We start from the raw sequence: 19,834 nt of genomic DNA on the forward strand, positions 1-19,834 counted from the left end.
TGATGTCTACATAGTAGTTTTATGTGGTATCTAATAGAAGAACAATGGAAAGAATAAGTTGGTATGGACGACTAGTTGAGCATGATAACCACCCAAGGTTATGGGAGATACCTCTGAGTATTTGGTATATGTAGTTAACATCAAAAGTAGAAAGGGCAAGCCTAGAAGAAGTTATGTAAGTTTTGATGATGTCTGTTCTAAGATAGAGTTTACATAGGCATGTTCTGGTAAACTTTTTATATCTCTTAGCAGAGTTGATATCTTCAGGATCAAGGTTGAGGACATGAAGGAGACATGTTGGTGATGATGTGGCTAAGCTTGCTCATCATAATATTGTGTGTATGGAAAGTTATTCAAGTTGCAAGGCAGAAGATTAAGGTTATCGCTAAGTGTAACATGTTCGTGATGTGTTCCTATAATAATTAATTGAGAAGGTCTAACAGCCAACTCATGGAATTTTTTTATAGACTCAATATAAAGGAAGGACATTTTCCTTTATCATGGTATCAAATGAATGTAATGTGAATTAATGAGAAGCAGCAAAGAGTGTGGAATACAAAGTTGAGCAGAGTAGTGTGGAAGTGAAGGAAAATTCATTGTCGAGGTTTTGCTGAGTGATCTGAGGTTTGGTATTAAGATCTAAGGTTCATGACCTGGTCTACAAGGTCTGACAGTGATTGGTTTAGTTGACAGGATAGAGGAAAGGATAGAGGGAAGAAGAAGATAACAGTAAATTACTTGATTAAGCAATGAGCTCTTCTTCTAATTTAAATTGCATGTTTGGACAATGGGCTTTTCTTGCATACATTATACCACAACTCCTAACAGGGTCGGCACGACTCCTAACAGGGTTGAAATCTCCTAATAGGGACTCATTGTACTAAATGTTGTAATAGACTCATAATAGGGTCCATCCTCTAACAAGGAATATTTATATTAGTACATCATCTTGTGAGTATCACTCCCACTGGGGTTTTTCCTCTGATCAAGGGTTTCCCTAGTCAACATATCTAGTGTAATTGTCTATGTGCACTTTATTATGGTTGTTGTTTACTTTGGTTGAATGGTTAAGTTTGTTTAATGAAGATAAATGTTTTAATTGTTGGATAACCAATTCACCATTATCTTGGTGGACTATTGTTTCTAATAGTTTGACCCTCACCACTATGCACAATGAACTTCCTCAATCTAAATCAAGTCACCGACTAATGCCAAGAAGTGGTTGATTGTAAATGTTATAGGTTTTCACATGCATTTATTATATTCATATCCTTTCTCTATGCGACTATCAAAACATTAATTTCTTCTATGCTACAGCTACCTTCATAAGATTTTTACTTTTACCTTCATTTATAAATTAGCAAAACACCCCAGCAAATTCATGTCAACCAATCATAAAATAGGAAAAATAGCTTATGGATAATAATTATGAAATATTTGAACGCTTAAACTTACAATATTGAAATAGGTGAAGTCACAAAATTTAATCAAGTTTGCATCGGGGAACATTAGTTCCCTACCTTATAATAGCTACAGTGTATTTCATATAAATAAAATGTATGAGCATGTATAGATATTCATCAACAAAGAAGAATCAGAGAAACTATTTCATCTTGAACTTTCTACTTTTGTTGGGGCTAACATATTGTAACTTCTACTTTGTCATCATATAAAGCTTAAAAGTATTGAGGTAGTGAAGTGTTACAAATGCAAGTGGAAGCAGCTGTCATGGAGAGGCTTTTTTGTTTCATGTAAACATTATTCATTAGTGTTATTGCTCAAAGAACCCTCCTATTTCATGAACTAGTCCCTTCAATCTCAGATCCTCGGAGCTCACAAACATGTTGGCTTCTAACTAAGAAATTTTGTAGGTGCCATCATTTAATCCCACTTTGATATTATCTTCTTCCTCATAATTCATTGGAATAGGGGGTATGGTTGGACCGATTAAGACCCTATGAACAATTTCATCTACGCAAATCTAGAAGGGAGACTTGCATATCTAGAGTGAGAGAAATAAATCAATTCCACTTGATTCTAGAATGATTGATTGTGTGTGCTAAAACGATTGATTCATTAGTAATGATCAATTTTGGTGCTTTTTTTCATGTGTGTAAGTAGAAAGAAGAGAAATGATGCGATGATTTGGAGAAGAAATGTGGGAACTCTATACTCACTTTTAGTAAGTTACGGGTTGATCATGCAATGTCAGATTGCTATTGTAATGGAGTACTTCACATCGGAAGGTCTAGAGCAATCAATGACCCATTTCTAAGTCTCTTTGGAGTATTTAATGAGTAGTTAATGAGTTATTGTCATTTGTTTCCAACTATGTTCAATAATTTTTATGTATTTGCTTCTAATACCGCCTCAGAATATTGATGTTAAAAAAAAAACTTAAAGTGACAAGCTTTCATAAGAAGAAAACTTTAAAATAGGATAGATCTATTTTTGTTAGAGAGAAGTTGTAATTTAAAATAATTAATGGTTGAAATTGATTTATAATAATAAATGATTGAAATTCAATTTTGTAAGAGCAAAGACGATTTCTATAGAAGAAACCCTCTTTCAATGATTGGATAAGGCATGTGCCCATTGTAAGGGGTCCATATCTATCCAAATTCTCTCTAACATTTTGTTCAATATATCTAAGGATGACTGTGGGTAAAGGGTGTTGATTAGAGTTTGTGAATACCATTTTATGCTCAGGTCTATGAATTATAATATGGGGGAAAGTATTGGCATGTATTGGAATGAGCCTGAGGTTTGTGTGTGCCATTAGAACACTTATATGAGTAATTTAGCTACCTCTATGGCATCCCAAGCTGAAATTTTTCTAAGAGGCATTTAACTTAGAAGGGTCAAAGTTATTTTACTTATTAGGAGATAGAAGGCATGATTGCCTCCAAGGTTTTCTTCAGAGAATTCCCTCTTGTCCACTTCAGTTGCAAAGCCTGTTGAATTAGCAAAGAATAGAGAAGTGGTACAAAAGCTTCCAGCACTTCGTTGCTAGTTCTAGATGCCTCTAGTGCTTTGAAAAAATTGATAGAAGCTTCTAGAATTTAATTTTGGAAATTTTTGTATCGATAAATCTTATTTTACCCCTAGGAAGATGGGCATCAACCAATCAAGATTAAAGAATTAATGATTAAAAATGAATTTAAAAATAAATTATATTTAAACATTAGGATACGATGACCTCAGTTTTGAAAATTAATTTGTAGACTATAATTAGGAACATTAGTTCATTGTGTTATAGATAAGGCAGGGACTAATAATTTAAGTAAGTTAAGAACTTACTATTATATAAATTATTCAAAAGTAAATAGAATATATATTTTACTTTATATTGAAAACAATCATTAAACTAGAAAAAAATTAACTTAGTTTCAAATATCTAAACTATTATTTTTAATTATAATTATTTAAGTAAATTAAGGATTTATTATTAAATAAATTATTTAAGAGTAAATAAACATATTTTTACTTATATATATGTGTATGTATGCATGTGTGTGTATATATGTATATACATACATACGTGTGTGTGTGTGTGTGTGTGTGTGTGTGTGTGTGTGTGTGTGTGTGTGTGAGAGAGAGAGAGAGAGAGAGAGAGAGAGATTAATAAGATTATTGAAAATGATGTTTAGAAAACTATTAATATTAATATAGCTTTTTATTTTTTAATTAAATACAATTATTTAAAATTATTAAAAATAAATATTAAATTAATATAAATTAAAAATTATATCTATACTTACATTTTCAATTATAATTTGGCTATGCATCAATAAAAGATAAATTGAACAAATAATGTTTACTTAGTTAGCAAATAATATGATATATTAAGATATTAATTTTTTTATAATATTATAAAGTAATAAATGTAAGCACTTTCTAACTAAATCTTGGTTTAAAAAACATTAAAGTTTCCTGTAAGATTTAGTGTTTTGGTTTTTTATTAGTACAAAAATATTTCCATTCCGTGTAAGAGAAGGACAACAAGTAGAGGTCAAGGAGATGATATTTTAGAGTATCTCATTTATTATTTTAGAATGTTTCATAATTCTTAACACTTTATAATAATTAATTTGTAATCTAAATTTTTACTTGACAAATCAAAATAAATAAATAAATTTAATATATGAATTCAAAATTAAAAACACTTCAAATTCTTAAACAAGATATCCTAAATTTTTGTATACTTACTAATAAATTATTAAAACTTCAACGAAATATATTTGTTCTTTAAAATATTTAAATAAAAAATTTGTTAACAAATAATTTTTATTTTTTTAACCATTCAAATATTGAAATAAAAAAATGTCTCCATTCACTAAATGAAAACAATGAAAATATTTATAAGGTACTAATTTACTTTTATTAAAGTTAATATTAGGTACAAAAGTAAATACAGTGGCAGGCAAGGACACTGTAGCGTGACACAAGAATGCGAGTACGAGAAGAAAATATCCGGGTAGAAAACGAATCGGGCACAGCTTATAAGCCGATAATTTGTCTTACCTGAACAACGTTTCGAACAAGATGAGCTTCTTGAAAAATATGTTGCGTATTCGTGCAAATAATGAACAGAAGCTACGAGGGAAATGGTTAGATAAATTTTATCGACAATCATATGAAACAAAGAAATGAGGCAATACATGGTAAGGAGTTTCCAAAGTTGCCATAACACGACACTAGTGGCAATCTTTCAAAGAGGATGTTTCCACATGGGGCTGCCATCACAATGACGTAAAAGCTGATCATTACACCATGATAAACTGTTAATAAAAGCAGAGTATGGAGAACAAAATAAAAACGGAGAAAGACAGGGCAAAGAAACTGGACAACAGAATTAGAATAAAGTAGAACAGATATGCACTCTCTAATAAATTTTTTATTTACATAGCACACTCGAATTCTTATTACATCTTCGTGTGATGGAAGGCATATATATTTATAGATCTTTGTAGCCTCCAGAAGATTCTACAGTCACCTACGATGGAGAAAATAGAGAAAATCTGGAGCATTCTTTTCTATCTTTTCAAGAGTTTTGTGGAAGGCACAATAAATGTTCAACTACCGCTGTTGTACACAAAAATTATTCTAACACCCCTCCGCCCCACCCCCCAACTAATAATGTTTATTTGGAGAGGATAGGAACTTTCTTGAGTTGTGATGGATTTCTAAATTTAGTAAATTTTACAATAGATAATGCTTTTGTAAATATATCAGCAACTTGATCTTCTGTTTCACAAAATTGAAGCTCCACCTCTTAACTTTCCATTAGATCTTGGACAAAATGATGATACACTTCTATATGCTTGGATCTTGCATGATATACCATATTTTTTGCTATCTTGATAGTACTTTGGTTGTCACGAAATATTGTAGTTGGAGAGTCTTGTGGATAATGCAATTCTTCAAGTAATTACCTAAGCCACAATACTTCTTGAGATCCCTTTGATGAAGCAATATATTCAGCTTGTGTAGATGAAAGTGACATCGTTGCTTGCTTCTTGCTGATCCATGAAATTGGTCATGGTCCAAGATGGAAGATATGTCCTGAAATTGGTTTTCTATCATCAATGTCACCTACATAATCAAAATCTGGATATCCAACTAAAGTAGGCTCTTCTCCATATCTATATTTGATGCCAAGATGGTAAGTACCCTTAATGTATCTTAATATTCTTTTAGCCGCTTTCCAATGTTTAATGTGTGGATCTACCATGTACTTGGATACAATACCAACCGCATATGCAAGATCTGGTCTAGTTATAGTAAGATACAAAAGATTTCCAACAAGTTGCCTATACAATTTTACATCCACCTTCTTTTGAGTAGAGTTAGTGCTCAACTTCAATCCTACTTCACATGGTGTATTAGATGGTTTACAATCGCTCATATTAAAGTTATTTAGTATATCAAGAGCATATTTAGTTTGAGAAAGCACGACCCTTCCTTCTTCTTGCCATACTTGTATGCCCAAAAAGTAGTGCATTAGCCCTAAATTAGTTATTTCAAAAACTTTATTGAGTTGATCTTTAGTTATCTCAACATCATGTGTGTGATCTTCTGTAATAATCAAGTCATCCACATACAATACAATGATAACAAATTTATCATCACTATAATATTTTACATACATATTTTGATCAGCGTTACTTCTTTTAAATCTAACATCGAGAAAGTACTTATTTATTTTTTACTACCATTCCCTTGGTGCTTGCTTAAGACCATAGAGTGACTTTCTTTATCTATACACCAAATTTTCTTCACCATATTTATTAAATCCTGGTGGTTGTTGCATATGAATTTCTTCTTTTAGGTCACCATGTAGAAATGCACATTTTACATCCATTTGGAAAATTTTCCAACCAAAATTTGCAGCTAAAGCAACTATTCTATGAATGGAAGTCATTTTGGCAAATGGAAAAAAGGTTTCAGTATAATCTTTACCTTCTATTTGCAAGAAACCTTTAGCCACTAACCTTGCTTTGTACTTTTCAATAGCTCCATTTGATGTAAATTTTGTTCTATAGGTCCACTTGCAACCAACCACGTTTTTTCCTTCTAAAAGTGTTGTTAGTTCCCACATTCCATTCTTTATCAAAGAGTTGCATTCTTCGTCCATAGCCTCTTCCCATTCATCTTTTCATTTCTCTTCTTCATATGTTCTTGGCATGTCAACCTGCATCACCTTAGTCATAAGAGGATAGTTAGCAAATATATTTCTAGGACCTTCTTGATAAATTTCTTGGATGCTTCTAGATTTCCTTGGTCTTTCATTGTCACTTCCACTTGATTCTTCAACTTGAGTCTCTTCCCCTGTAGTAGTTTGCACACCTTGACTTTGATCATTGATAGAAGTAGACTTTTCTTCATCAATCAAAATTGGAATGAAAGATAATGTTAGGGAGTTATCATTATTAACATCTTCATCAAACCATACATTTCTTTTAATGTAGATTTCATCTATTTTGGGATTATATAACCTATATCCTTTTGATTCCTCACTATATCCAACCATTATGCACTTCTCACTCTTCCTTTCAAGTTTGTTCCTTCTTACATTAGGAATGTGAGCATATGCATTACAACCAAAAATTCTAAAATTAGATACTGTAGGCTTTCTTCCATTCCATGCCTCTTCTAGTGTTATGTTCAAAACTACCTTAGTAGGTGTTCTATTCAAAATATATACAATAGTATAAACTGCTTTAGCCCAAAATTAAGCTTCTAGATTTCTAGAGTGAAGCAAACACCTAGCCATTTCTATTATTGTTCTATTTTTTCTTTTAGCAACCCCATTTTGTTGGGGTGAATAAGAGACAACTGATTCCTTCTTTATGCCATGTTCTTTACAAAAATCTAAAAAGGCCTTATTCATATATTGAGTCCCTCTATAAGTTCTTATAATTTTAAAACACTTTCTAGTTTGTTTTTCAGTCAAAGCTTTAAACTCCTTAAACTTTTGAAACAGTTCATCTTTCTTTTGTAGAAAATACACCCAAATTCCTCTACTATAATCATTTATAAAAGTGAGAACATGCCTTGATCCTCAAATTGAAGGTGTTTTAAAAGGACCCATCACATCTCTATGAACTAGATGTAGAGGGGTTTTTGCTCTCCATGATTTACCTTCAGGGAAACTTTCCACATGTTTTACGATTGCACATCCTTCACATACCATGGGACTTAATGATATCTTTGGAAGCCCATGCACCATTTGTAATCTCTCCATAAGTTTGAGACTATGAAAATTGACATGCCCCAAATGCTCATGCCATAACCTGCTCATATCATCATATTGGGCAATAGCACACATATGTTTATCTTCACATTTAGAAGTAAATTCTTGAAACTTATATGATCCATTCTTGATTTTACCAATTGCAATAACTCTATAATTATCATTGACATCTTTGATTAAGCACTTATCATTGTAGAATTCTATTTTATTTCCTTGACTTGCAATTTGAGATACTGAAAGTAGACTTATTTTTAATTTAGGGACAAACTTCACATTTTTGAACAAACCATTATCAACTTTGACATTAGCAGTCCCTTTAACTTTTAAAGCATTGTTATCTCCCAAATATATTTTCTCTATAATAATTTCACTTATTGATTCAAATTGTTCCTTATTGTGAGTCATGTGTTGTGTAGCACTAGAATCAATAACCCAATCATCTTTGAAAGTACTGTTTTCTTTAATTGCAACACAAAATGCATTTCTTTTACAATCACCAAATTTGGGAGAATTACTTATCTTCTTCTTTGTATCGCTTTTCTTTTTGAAACATTCATTTTCTTTATAACCCATTTTTCCACAATAATTACATTTTCATTTACTTTTATTATGATCTATGGATAAAGAACCTTTATTTTGATACTTCAAATTTCTTTCTTTAAATTGATTATCTTGTGATTTTTTATAATATTATTTTCCTTTCATTACAAATGCTTGAGATTCACCATCAAATGATTCTTTTTCTTAAACTTGTCATTTCTCTTCTTGAACTAACTTAGCACAAAATTCTTCAAATTTTGATACTTTTTAATTTATCCATAGTATCTAAACCCCTTATAAATGATTGATAAGATCTCAAAAGACTTTGCAATATAATTTGCACAAAATCTCTATCATCTATATCTTTTCCAAGAGAAGCAAGCTCATTCTTCTTTTATGTTAACTTACTTAAATGTGGCACTATCTCTTGTGAGCTTGATAATTTCATATTATATAACTCAGTAGTGAGAGATAAGATCATACATCACCTGAATTTTGATATAGATCCTTCAAAATTTCCCATACTTTTACTCCACTTCTCTCATTACAAACTTTTGGAGAAACCTCTTCTGAGAGTGTAAGCTTGATCAATGTTGATGCCTTCTTGTCCCTTTTATCCCAATTATCTTGGTCCTTTCCTAGATTTGTATGCCTCTGTTCACTACCAGTCACAATATCATAACAATTTTGAAGAGTTGGAGTAATTTCCATTCAATTTAATTGTGGGAAAAGTAGCACCAAGTGATTCCATTGTTAAATTCTTTCCTTTTTGGATGAGAATGAAAGAGATTTAAAAAAATTGAACACCGAGACTTGAAATTGAACTCTCACCAATTTGTTAAAGAAAAACCCTTTTCTCTTGCTGCAATATTCTTCCTTTGTCACAAGAAATGTTGCTACTACTCACTACCAAATTTTATACTTGCAAGTGTAAACATTCATACCAAAAGCACCATATATACAAAGCCCAAAGAAATAAAACAACTGTGATACCATGATAAACTATTAATAAAAATAAAGTATGCAGAACAACAAAAAAATAGAGAAAGATAGGGCAAAGAAACTGGACAACAGAATTAGAATAAGGTAGAACAGATATGCACTCTCCAATTAAAACTTTATTTACATAGCACACTCCAATTTCTATTACATCTTTGTGTGAGGGAGGCATATATATTTATAGATCTTTGCAGCCTCTAGAAGACTCTACAGTCACCTACGATGGAGAAAATAGAGAGAATATGGAGCCTTCTTTTCTATCTTTTCAAGAGTTTTCTAGAAGGCATAATAAATGTTCAACTACCACTGCACTGCATATAAACATTATTCTATCACACCATTATTTAGAATAAATTTTTTATTTATGTGAACATAGTGCGCAACTCCACCATTTTCGATTGAATATATCAAATTTTTTGGTACATCTTCTTGATGTATACCTGTGCCCAAATGTGGAACTCTTATCGATTCTTATGAATATTTCACACAACCTAACTGAAATACCAAAATCTACATAATGAAATTAGGAAATTTATGGAATAGATGATAATTGCAATTACAACATTTTAAGTAGATTGATACAAGACTATTCAAATTGTAAAATATGCTTGAAATTCCTAAGAGATTAATAGGAAATTGAGTTGTGTGAAGAGAGACTCATTTTAAATGGGAATGATTGTCTATGAATTTGTTAATATGGTGGGTGGTTGATATCTATGTGAAGGAACTCTTTTTAAAAAGTTGGGTGTTTCTTATAAACTCGTTTAGTTTTTTATCAATTTAACGTAGGGACTCAGGTAATAAAGAATACAAATATCTCTGGACAAAGTCTTAAATGCAAAGGGAAATAAGAAAAACAATAAATGAAATGAAAGGGATGATAATGAAAACAAGGAGAAAATAAAAGAGAGGGACTTTAAATTTGAAAAAAATATTAGGGAATGTGTAGGATATAGTAAGAGTTATTTCTTAGATTTTATGACAAGTTGTAATGGCATCTTTTTCATTATAGATGTAGGAGAAGCTACTTTGGAGTCTTGAGATATTATGATAAGGTTTATTATTATTTTTAACTAATGTGTATTTTAAGAAGGTTTTTTAAGTTAGTTTGGGTGTCCATGTTAATTAGATGAAGAAAAAAGTTGACTCAACATTATTGGGCTTACTATTTATAGCAAGTAACATGTAATCTTTATGAGAACACTTGAAATTGTGTTCAATTTGGGTGCAATCTTTAAATTGTTTGCAACAAAATTTTGTTGATGATATGTGATTTCCTATCTTTTTCATTTATCTATAACTTGGCACTTGAGGATGTACTTTCATATCATATATTTATTGGTAGTTTCACATGTTATTAGAATACTACTCAAAAAAATTAAGTTTATTTTAGGTAATTACTCTATAAATATCTAGAATGCAAATATATTAAAATATTTTTCAAATTTCATAATATATTGCAAGGTTTTTCTACTAAGTGATTTCTACCATGCAAAGAATAATTATTTATTTGTTTATGACTACATTAATTTACATTTTATAATAATTTTGTTTTAGTTTTAAGTTTATGAAAACCACTTCACTCTGAATTGCAATAAGAAGGTTTTTCTACATACCTTGTTTCCTTATGCATAAAGTTAATTCAAATAATTATACTTTTATTTTATTTAAATTATATAGCTTACTATATTTTTTAGGTCATATTAAACAATTATAACACTTTATTTAATAGAATAAAGATATACTAAGTTGCAACTAAGTTAAAGTGATGGAAACAACACTAACATCCATTTGAATGTGTAATTAATCTCTAAACAATAGTTTAGATTGTATAGTAGTCAACTTCTATAAGTGGATAAAGAACTCCTTACATTTGCATCATTGAATGCATTTCATATATTCTTGAAACTAGTAGATGGACTAGAGTGCACCATTGTAAGATTCACGCATGACTTCTTAACACCCCTATTAATGCAAGGAATGACAATTTGATCTCAAAGCATTCAAACTAATCCTTAAAATTCATAGTGAACACTTCGTCACTATAGTCTTACGCAATCAAATTGTATACTTCTAAGAGAAGTAAAATATACATTTAGTGATTTCATTTAACCTTCATGAGAGATCGGAAGGCTCAGTCGTCTTCTCCTTTCTTTCACATAGACAAGATTGATGATGGTGATGATGATGATGATGATGATGAATACTCATCGTCTATTAGAAAATAATGCAGTGATCAAGAAGAAAGCTTGTTCTAGAGAATTTGGTTATGAATTATGTTAAGAATGAAACTATTAACTATTTACTCAAGATTAAGAGACAAAGGCCACCTAATTAATGGAAAAGAGTGGGAAGAGCTTCTTGGACCCATGACATAAGTTACAGATAATATTTTGAAGAGATGGAAAGGGGAAAGTAACAAAGGAAAGAAGTAAGATATGCATGTAAGCCTATGTTAGATGATGATGATGATGATTAATACTCACCATCTAGTAGTAGCTCAAGTGGTGATACAAGGTCTTTAGTCAACATGTAATTAGAAAACTTTTGATAAAGATGTCACCTACAACTACTGGACTATCTCATGGTTAATCCTATTCTTAACCTAGAAGAATGGTAGAATCTCTAAACCTAAATATTATTCTATGCATAAATATTATTATCAACAAAAGAATTATTCTCATCATAACTCTAAGCTCTAACTTTAGCCATAAGGTAAACCTTAACCCTATAAAAAATCCAAGAAATAATCATAAATCATAACCTGATCCATATCTTATCCCTAACCCCAACCTTAACCTGTTCCATATTCATATGCTAAATCCTTGACCCAACTATTATATAAAGTCTAACTTAATATAGAATTATTTTTACTTTGATATGTTATTCACATTAACTACTTTTAATTTTTATTTGATGATATATTGAGAATTTTTTTACTTTTTTATTTTTTTCAAAAAAATATAATTAAAGAAAATAACATAGCAAAAATATTTCATATATATATCTCAAAAAGTACTAAAAACGATTAAAATTAAAAAAATTCTAAACAATTTTAAAATAATCACAAGAATGTAGAATTTTAAAATTTTAAACAATTTCATAAGATGCACACATTTTTTTTAATCAGTCATATATCAAATATAAAATAAACTTCAATAATGATAATGATTTTAAATTTAACTACATTTGATTAAAAGTAACTCTAACAAAGGATTCAAAGATGTGACATTTTTTATAGACATTTTTTTTTTTAAAACTCTGAAAAATGATTTGAAGTACTCACATTTTATTACATCTTTATCGTCGTTTCCATCATCGTCCTTGTTTTACTTCATTGTCATTGTATACTTTCCATTTCTCTTTTCTAAGTTCATGTTCTTGTAATGAGAACGTATTTCTAACTATATCTTCTGGAAAATATGCCATGTGTTTATGAGCTTTGGCTTTAGTTCTTCCTCTAAATAAGTCATAAAATCCCTCTGGGTCAATAAAGCAAGCATGAGATTGAGCCATTTGATATTTATCTAAAAAATTCTCCAAATATCACCATCCCTTTTTGACAAAAATAAAGTTGTGTGCAATATTAATTTTGGGAAAGAAAGTTACTTTGGATTTTCCCAACAATTCTCTTTCTTCCACTGATCCTATATGCCACAAGAGTTCAGAAATTTCTACTTTCAAAGTCTCTTGATAGGGTAGCACATGTGGGTTTCCAAGAAAACCATAAACTTTGAATATAGTAGACACTACATATGGGATGATGTTTACCCAATTGTGACTTACCATCAATCCTTTGACATAATCTTTTGGTCTAATCAGTTCTAGTGGAGGTTGAGGTATCCTAGGGCTATCCCCTACTAACAACATTCTAATCCTAGAAGAAAACAAACCTGTCAAATATGACAAAGCTTTCATCAGTTACCTCCCATGTCATGTCCACACTCCATAATTGAATAGGGAGTTTTTCTCCATCTCTTTCCAACTCCAACTTCATTTCTTTAAAGAAAAAAAAACTCCCTTATACAAACATATGTACATTAGCATGGAGTACTAGCAGAAGGGCTTATTAACTTTAGCCTTTGCAATACCCATTAACCCAATATGAACTTATTCTACCAAGAGAGTAGCAAAGTCAAAAATAGAACTCATACCATACTGAAGGGTTTGAGAAATGATGAAGACAATGGAATATGGGATGTAGTCTTGCTCATCCATACCAAAGATCTTGCAAAGAGAGAAATACAATGCCTGTGCTCTAGGGTTGAAAGATTTTTTCAGTAATGGTTCTAGATTGTTTGGTGTAACTAGGGGTAATGATCCTATTCTGACAGAATGCCCTTGTAATGGTCCTCCCCTTAAATATACCCTCTGTGTATCATACCTAGCCTAGAGGTTTTTCATATCTATCTTCTCATGGATTGCATGGTTAGGGTTTATTTTGAAAACCTCTATGATCAGTTCTAGTGAAACCCTAAAAATATTACCACCAGCATGATTCTTCACAATCCTGGTTATTAGATGATATTTCTTTGACATTGTTGCAAGAAAATCATCATCAAAGAAAACTCCTAGAATAATTAATTTGCCAATGTCAAATTCCCATACACTATTTAGGGGAGTGTCAAGTCTTCTCTCTGCAAACCATTTGCAAAAAGGCTCTAAACCTTCAACAAATACTTTAGCATCTCTCAACCAGTTTGCTTTGTCATAAAAACCCTCACTAACCAATAACCTAGGGTTCTTTGGAATAAATTATTTTCCCCTAAAAAAATAATTCATGGATTGTGGCATTTGATCTAAGAAATCATCATGGAAAACCCTTTTTAAGTAATCTATTTTCCCTAAGAAATCCCTTTGTGGAGGCATGTTTACTAATTATCTTACTGTGAATATACTTTCTCAAATTTTCAAAGACCCAGAATACTCACCCAATTTTGTTGCTTTTCTCCTTGAATCATTTAGTAGCAAATCGAAACCCTCGAAATTTGCACCCTTAACTCTAAAAAAACTTTGCATTGTGAGAATTGTGCAACTATAGTGTTCAATAATGGAAAATCAGAATTCTTATTGAAAAATTAACCTCACACAAAATAGCATTGATCAGAATTAATTCCCCAACAATTATATTCCATGTCATGCCATGAAATTTGAAATTCAATTGTTGTTCTTTAGAAATCGGATGACTTAGCTTTAATCTCAAAATGACAGCATTATCTTTTATGAAATTAGCCATGCATCAACAATGTGCTTCCTCACATTTGGTAAAGTTCGAGCATTTTCAAATTACGAGAAAGCATTGGTCATCGATCTTCATGAGATCGACGATCATGAAAAACCTTTGAAATTGCTACATTTTATTTTAATATTTCAAGTCCACTTACATAGTCACCCAGGTCCAACTCATTAAACACATAGACTGCTCAGCAAATTGGCATAAGAAATTTCGACATGCATCCCAACTTAGCATTACTAGGCAACCCTTTGAATGACTAACCCCACTAGTCAGCATGTCAATCAGGCACTTCCCTACTTTTGTTAAACATCAAACATCATCATAAAGTGGGAAAGCACTCTCCATTGATCTTCAAATGATTGATGGTTCCATAAGATTTACCTTGTTTGGAAACTAGTCAGCAGAAATAGCCAATGAAAATGAGTTAACCTTTCCAGCATGTCCTGACAACAGGCTGACAACCCAAAATTATCCTGATAGGTCCAACCTTTGTGGCTTATTAAAGCATTGGCATCATCAAGTACACATGTCATGTAGGCACTTCCCTACATTCGGTAAAGTTTGAGCATTTTCAAATTGCGAGAAAGCACTCATTGTTGATCTTTCTTTTATTGATGGTTTGTAAAGGTAAACCCCACCACAATTAAAAAAACTTTCAAAGAACACTAGTGATTCAACAAAAAGTTAAAACCATGGTTTAAAATAAAGGTTAAAAGCAAAAAGATTTTTGAGAAAGTATTTAAAAATAAAGATAGAAAAAGTAAAAAGAATTTCTTAAAGCAAAAAGCTTCCTGTGTATTTTTTCAAAATAAACTAGTACTTTCCTATTTTTTGAAAAGTAGGGCATAATGATAAGGGTTTCATGAAACTTAAGGTTTTCATTTAGAGTTTTTAACACACCCTACTTCTAAAATCATTAATCCGCTAGGTTTTCACTACAAAATGCAACAAAATTATTAAAAGTGAAAAACCAAGCCAATAGATGGTATGTATGGTTGATTATTTTTGTTACTCGTGATCAAGGTGTAATTAAAGATGAGTTTAAAGGAAATGTTGACTCTTGACATTTATAGCTAAACACTTATCTTTTGGGCTAAATTGACATTGTGAATGAGCTAAAGGTATTGTGAATGTATATGTATGTGTATTGCAAAAAGTGGATATAAACTATCCACCAGCATGATCAAATCCATGTGATCCCAAGGTATGGCAAGTAAACACAAGTATGTGTGTGATATCATGCAATTTTAAGGTAATATGTTACTTAAATTTTAGAATCCTTGAGATAAGGAAGTGTTGATTTGATAATTCTTCATATATTTAATTTAATTTATGATATATGACAAATGGATATATCCGAACATGTTTGTATGAGCACTGACCTATCAATGTGGTTTTGAGTGTGTCTGAGTGGTTGTAAGGTGAAGATGAGATGTGTGGTTGAGGTAGAGAAGGCTAGCTCCTTGGAAGGGGAAGGCCAAATCATCTAGTAGCCTGCACACACCACATAATTATTGTTGTTGTTGGCTTACTAACCCTTGTTTCTCCCTTATCTCAAGTCAACTTTGAGTTTTGTTTCTACTTAAGCTCTTGTGATGGAAACACAAAATGACAAATATTAAATCACTGTATTATATGCATTGTGAAATATGTAGATGACTGATAAATTACATTACCTTAACATAATTGAGTAGGTACCATTGATGTATATTGTATTAGAATGCATTCAATTAGCAATTAAATTCTTTTAAAGAAATGAAGATTTCACATTGTTCATTAGATGTGAATCTATATTGCTGATGGAAATGAATGTGGCATATGACCTAATATGAGTAATGAAATTGATTTTCTTATCTATAGATGTGATTGTAATTCTTGTGTGTGTGTGTGTGTGTGCACATACATACATACATATATATATATATATATATATATATATATATATATATATATATATATATATATATATGTAGGTGTGTGTGTATATATGTATGTATGTATATATATAGACACACACAAATATATATATATATATATATATATATATATATATATATATATATATATATATATATATATGTATGTATGTATACATACATATATATATATATATATATATATATATATATATATATATGTATGTATACACATATATATATATATATATATATATATATATGTATGTATACATACATATATGTATACATACATATATATATATATATATATATATATATATATATGTATGTATACATATATGTATGTATACATACATATATATATATATATATATATGTATATATATATATACATATACATATATATATACATATACATATATATATACATACACACACACACACACACACACATATATAAGGAGGGAGGATGTAACATCCCAATTCTCTAACCCTCCCTTTTAATGTTACATTACACTTCAATCATGAAGGACTTAATAAAACACTCAAGACAACAAACATGTTATAATATCTCAAAATATCTCCAAGCATGAACTCATCTACTTTCAGCCCATTAATCTGATTCAAAGAAAGTGCTCATCTACATTCATCATGACAATACAATTAAAAGAATGTACTCATCTAGATTCAGAACAACTATATAAATCATAGCAAATTTTGCTAATATCCTACTCTCGATTCCATGGTTATAATAGTCTCTACAATGTGGAATGTTGTTTAAGGAATTACATCTATTGATACTCAATTCTAAGGTTTTCCGTAAGGCAATGACCTTTTAATCTGAATTGAAGAGTAGTTTACTGATGAAACAACCACACATTTTATACAGTAAGCCAAATATATGAACCACTTAAATAGTGACTGTAATATAAGCAAGATTACACATTCATGTGCTTGGAAAAACAAAAACAAAAAAGAGTTCAAGTTATCATGTTGATTCAATTACACATTCATGTGCTTGAAAAAAAAAGAAAGAGTTCAAGTTATCATGCTGATTCTCTCATAACAACATAGTGTATAATCTGAATAAAAAATGAATATAAGAACTGGCTATTCCTGTTCTTCTAACCCTCACGAATTTATGTCTACTTATAGAAGAACAATAACTGGATGATCATACAGAAATAAACAATTGCCCACATATTCACTCTTCACTATTGATTATGAGGATAATAATCATTTGAGAAGTCTGAGCATTTTTGTTTAATTCCATTTTAGAAGAAGATATCTCAATACATGAAGTTCATAACTAATTAGTGATTTATCAACGAATTGTTTCAAGGAAAAGATTGTTTAAGTTTCTTGATAGATCCAGTTCTAAGTTTTTTTCCTCATTGTCGTAAGGCAGTGTCTTTTTAATCTTCCTCAATTCTAGATTCCAGAACCTCTGATCTTCGCCACGAACATGCCTGCCAAGAACTTGTAGCGACAGCGGTAAGCTCCCACAAATCTGAACGAAGAGGTCAACCAGCTCCTCCCATCCCCTGAATGGATAAGGTTGGCGAAAAGCGTGCCAGCAAAATAGCTCCTTTGCGTCATCTTTATCCATTCCTTAAATGATAACCAACTGTAATTCCTGCGCTTATGAGCACTCCTACATCTCGAGTTGTCACTATTACCAGACTATTGCCAAATTTATTCAGCTCATCACCAAGCAACAGGGCATCTAACTGTGCCTGATGATTAATATCATCAAGAATAATTAGGTAGCTCAGATTGCCGCTCCTTGAGAAATGATTGCTGAGACAGCCTGTTCCATCCTCTACGCTTTGGAAGCTTGGATGATCATTTTCATCAAAGAGTTCTCTGACGAGCTTCATTTGCATAGAAGGCAGATATTTTTTCACAGAGACTTCTCGAACATCAAATAAAAAACAGGAGCGAGTATAATCTAAATGTTTTCGATTGAAAATTATTTTGACAGAGTTGTTTTTCCCACCCCGCCCATACCAAAAATGCCAACAACCTTAGACTTCCCTTCTACTTGTTTGCTTATCCCACACCGACTTTCAAAATCTTATACAACCTCATTAATGCACTGGCTTTGAAATTGTTCTACAAGTCTAGGAAGTCCTACAGGATATTTGGCCACAACTAAATTTCTCATCCTTTGTACTTCTTGGTGCACTGCTGATATTATTTTCTCCCAATCACTGAAACTTTATAAAAGAAGCAGCATTCGATCAGAACCCAATGAAATCACCAGTAACGAAGGACAAACTTATACAATTAAAATATCGAATACGCAGAGGCCATAAAAAAACCGTTACCTTTTGAACTCTTCGCCGGCTATAAATGAAAGCCCTCCAGTCCGTTTTTGACATAATCAGGTTATCTTATAATCAGGTTTTCGAAAATCTGGTTTTGTGGTTTGGAAAGTCAATGGTCCGTTTGGTTGACACGGAAGATGAATATACTGTGGACCCCACAATATTATTAAAAAAATTGTCATAAAATTCAAAACCTGGTTTTAATTTCGAATTCCACCTTTTTGTTGGAAGAAACTTCTTCCAATTTTTTACCAAAATTGGAAGATGAAATTGAAAACTAGGTTATAATTTTAACCAACCAAACACCAAAGTTTTTTTGCAAAATCTGGTTTTGCCTCTGATAACCCGGTTTTGGCCCTCATCTTCCAGCAACCAAACGGGACCTAAGGATCCGTTTGATTCTTGGAAGATAACAGGAATGGGCTTGAGATACATGGAAAAGCTCGAGGAATGGAAGAAAGCCCTCCAGTCTGTTTTATGGCGAAAAGCTCGAGGAATTGAAGAAAGCCCTCCAGTCTGTTTCATTTATTGCCGGCAAAGAGTTCGAAAGGTAACGGTTTTTCTATGGCCTCTGCCTATTCGATATTTTAATTGTATAAGTTTGTCTTTCGATACTGGTGATTTTTTTGGGTTCTAATCGAATGCTGCTTCTTTTATAAAGTTTCAATGATTGGAGAAAATAATATCAGCAGTGCACAAAGACGTACAAAGGATGAGAAATTTAGTTGTGGCCAAATATCCTGTAGGACTTCCTAGGCTTGTAGAACAATTTATGCTTTGCTATATACACTCCCTTTTCAACGTAGCGTAGCGCAGAAGGCTCCACGTCATAAAATATGGGAATAATCTTAGCTTTACTCCCCAACATGAGAACCAACTCCTCCAAACACCATGGGGACTATGCATACCCCTTGGAGAAGATAGCTATGTGCACAGCAGCAGAGCGGATGGCATTCTCAATGGCGGATGTAAATGAAACTCCATATTCTTTCTCTTCCGAATCAAGAAATGCCCTAATATTCACCTTCTCCAGAGATTTGTAAAGCTGAAGAGC

At 31.4% G+C, this 19,834-nt stretch overlaps 1 protein-coding gene across 1 annotated transcript; it reads right to left on the bottom strand.

The window, feature by feature from the left end:
- Positions 1-17,774: 17,774 nt before the first annotated feature.
- On the bottom strand, positions 17,775-18,330 carry LOC149545591 (disease resistance protein CHS1-like). The gene is made up of 2 exons (XM_089793806.1): positions 18,162-18,330; positions 17,775-18,061 (listed from the first exon to the last, which is right to left on the bottom strand). Exons 1-2 carry the CDS (start codon positions 18,328-18,330, stop codon positions 17,775-17,777), a joined length of 456 nt encoding a protein of 151 aa, XP_089649932.1.
- Between the last annotated feature and the right edge of the window lie 1,504 nt (positions 18,331-19,834).

This window comes from Cupressus sempervirens, chromosome 7 (assembly GCF_028749045.1).
Source record: "Cupressus sempervirens isolate cs-2001-9-10 chromosome 7, ASM2874904v1, whole genome shotgun sequence".
Classification (NCBI taxonomy): domain Eukaryota; kingdom Viridiplantae; phylum Streptophyta; class Pinopsida; order Cupressales; family Cupressaceae; genus Cupressus; species Cupressus sempervirens.

Coding starts and splice junctions, on each gene's coding strand:
- LOC149545591 (XM_089793806.1), bottom strand. CDS start 18,330: ATGAAGCTCGTCAGAGAACTCTTTGATGAAAATGATCATCCAAGCTTC. Junction 18,062..18,161: donor GTTAGATGCCCTGTTGCTTG/GTGATGAGCTGA, acceptor TTATCATTTAAG/GAATGGATAAAGATGACGCA.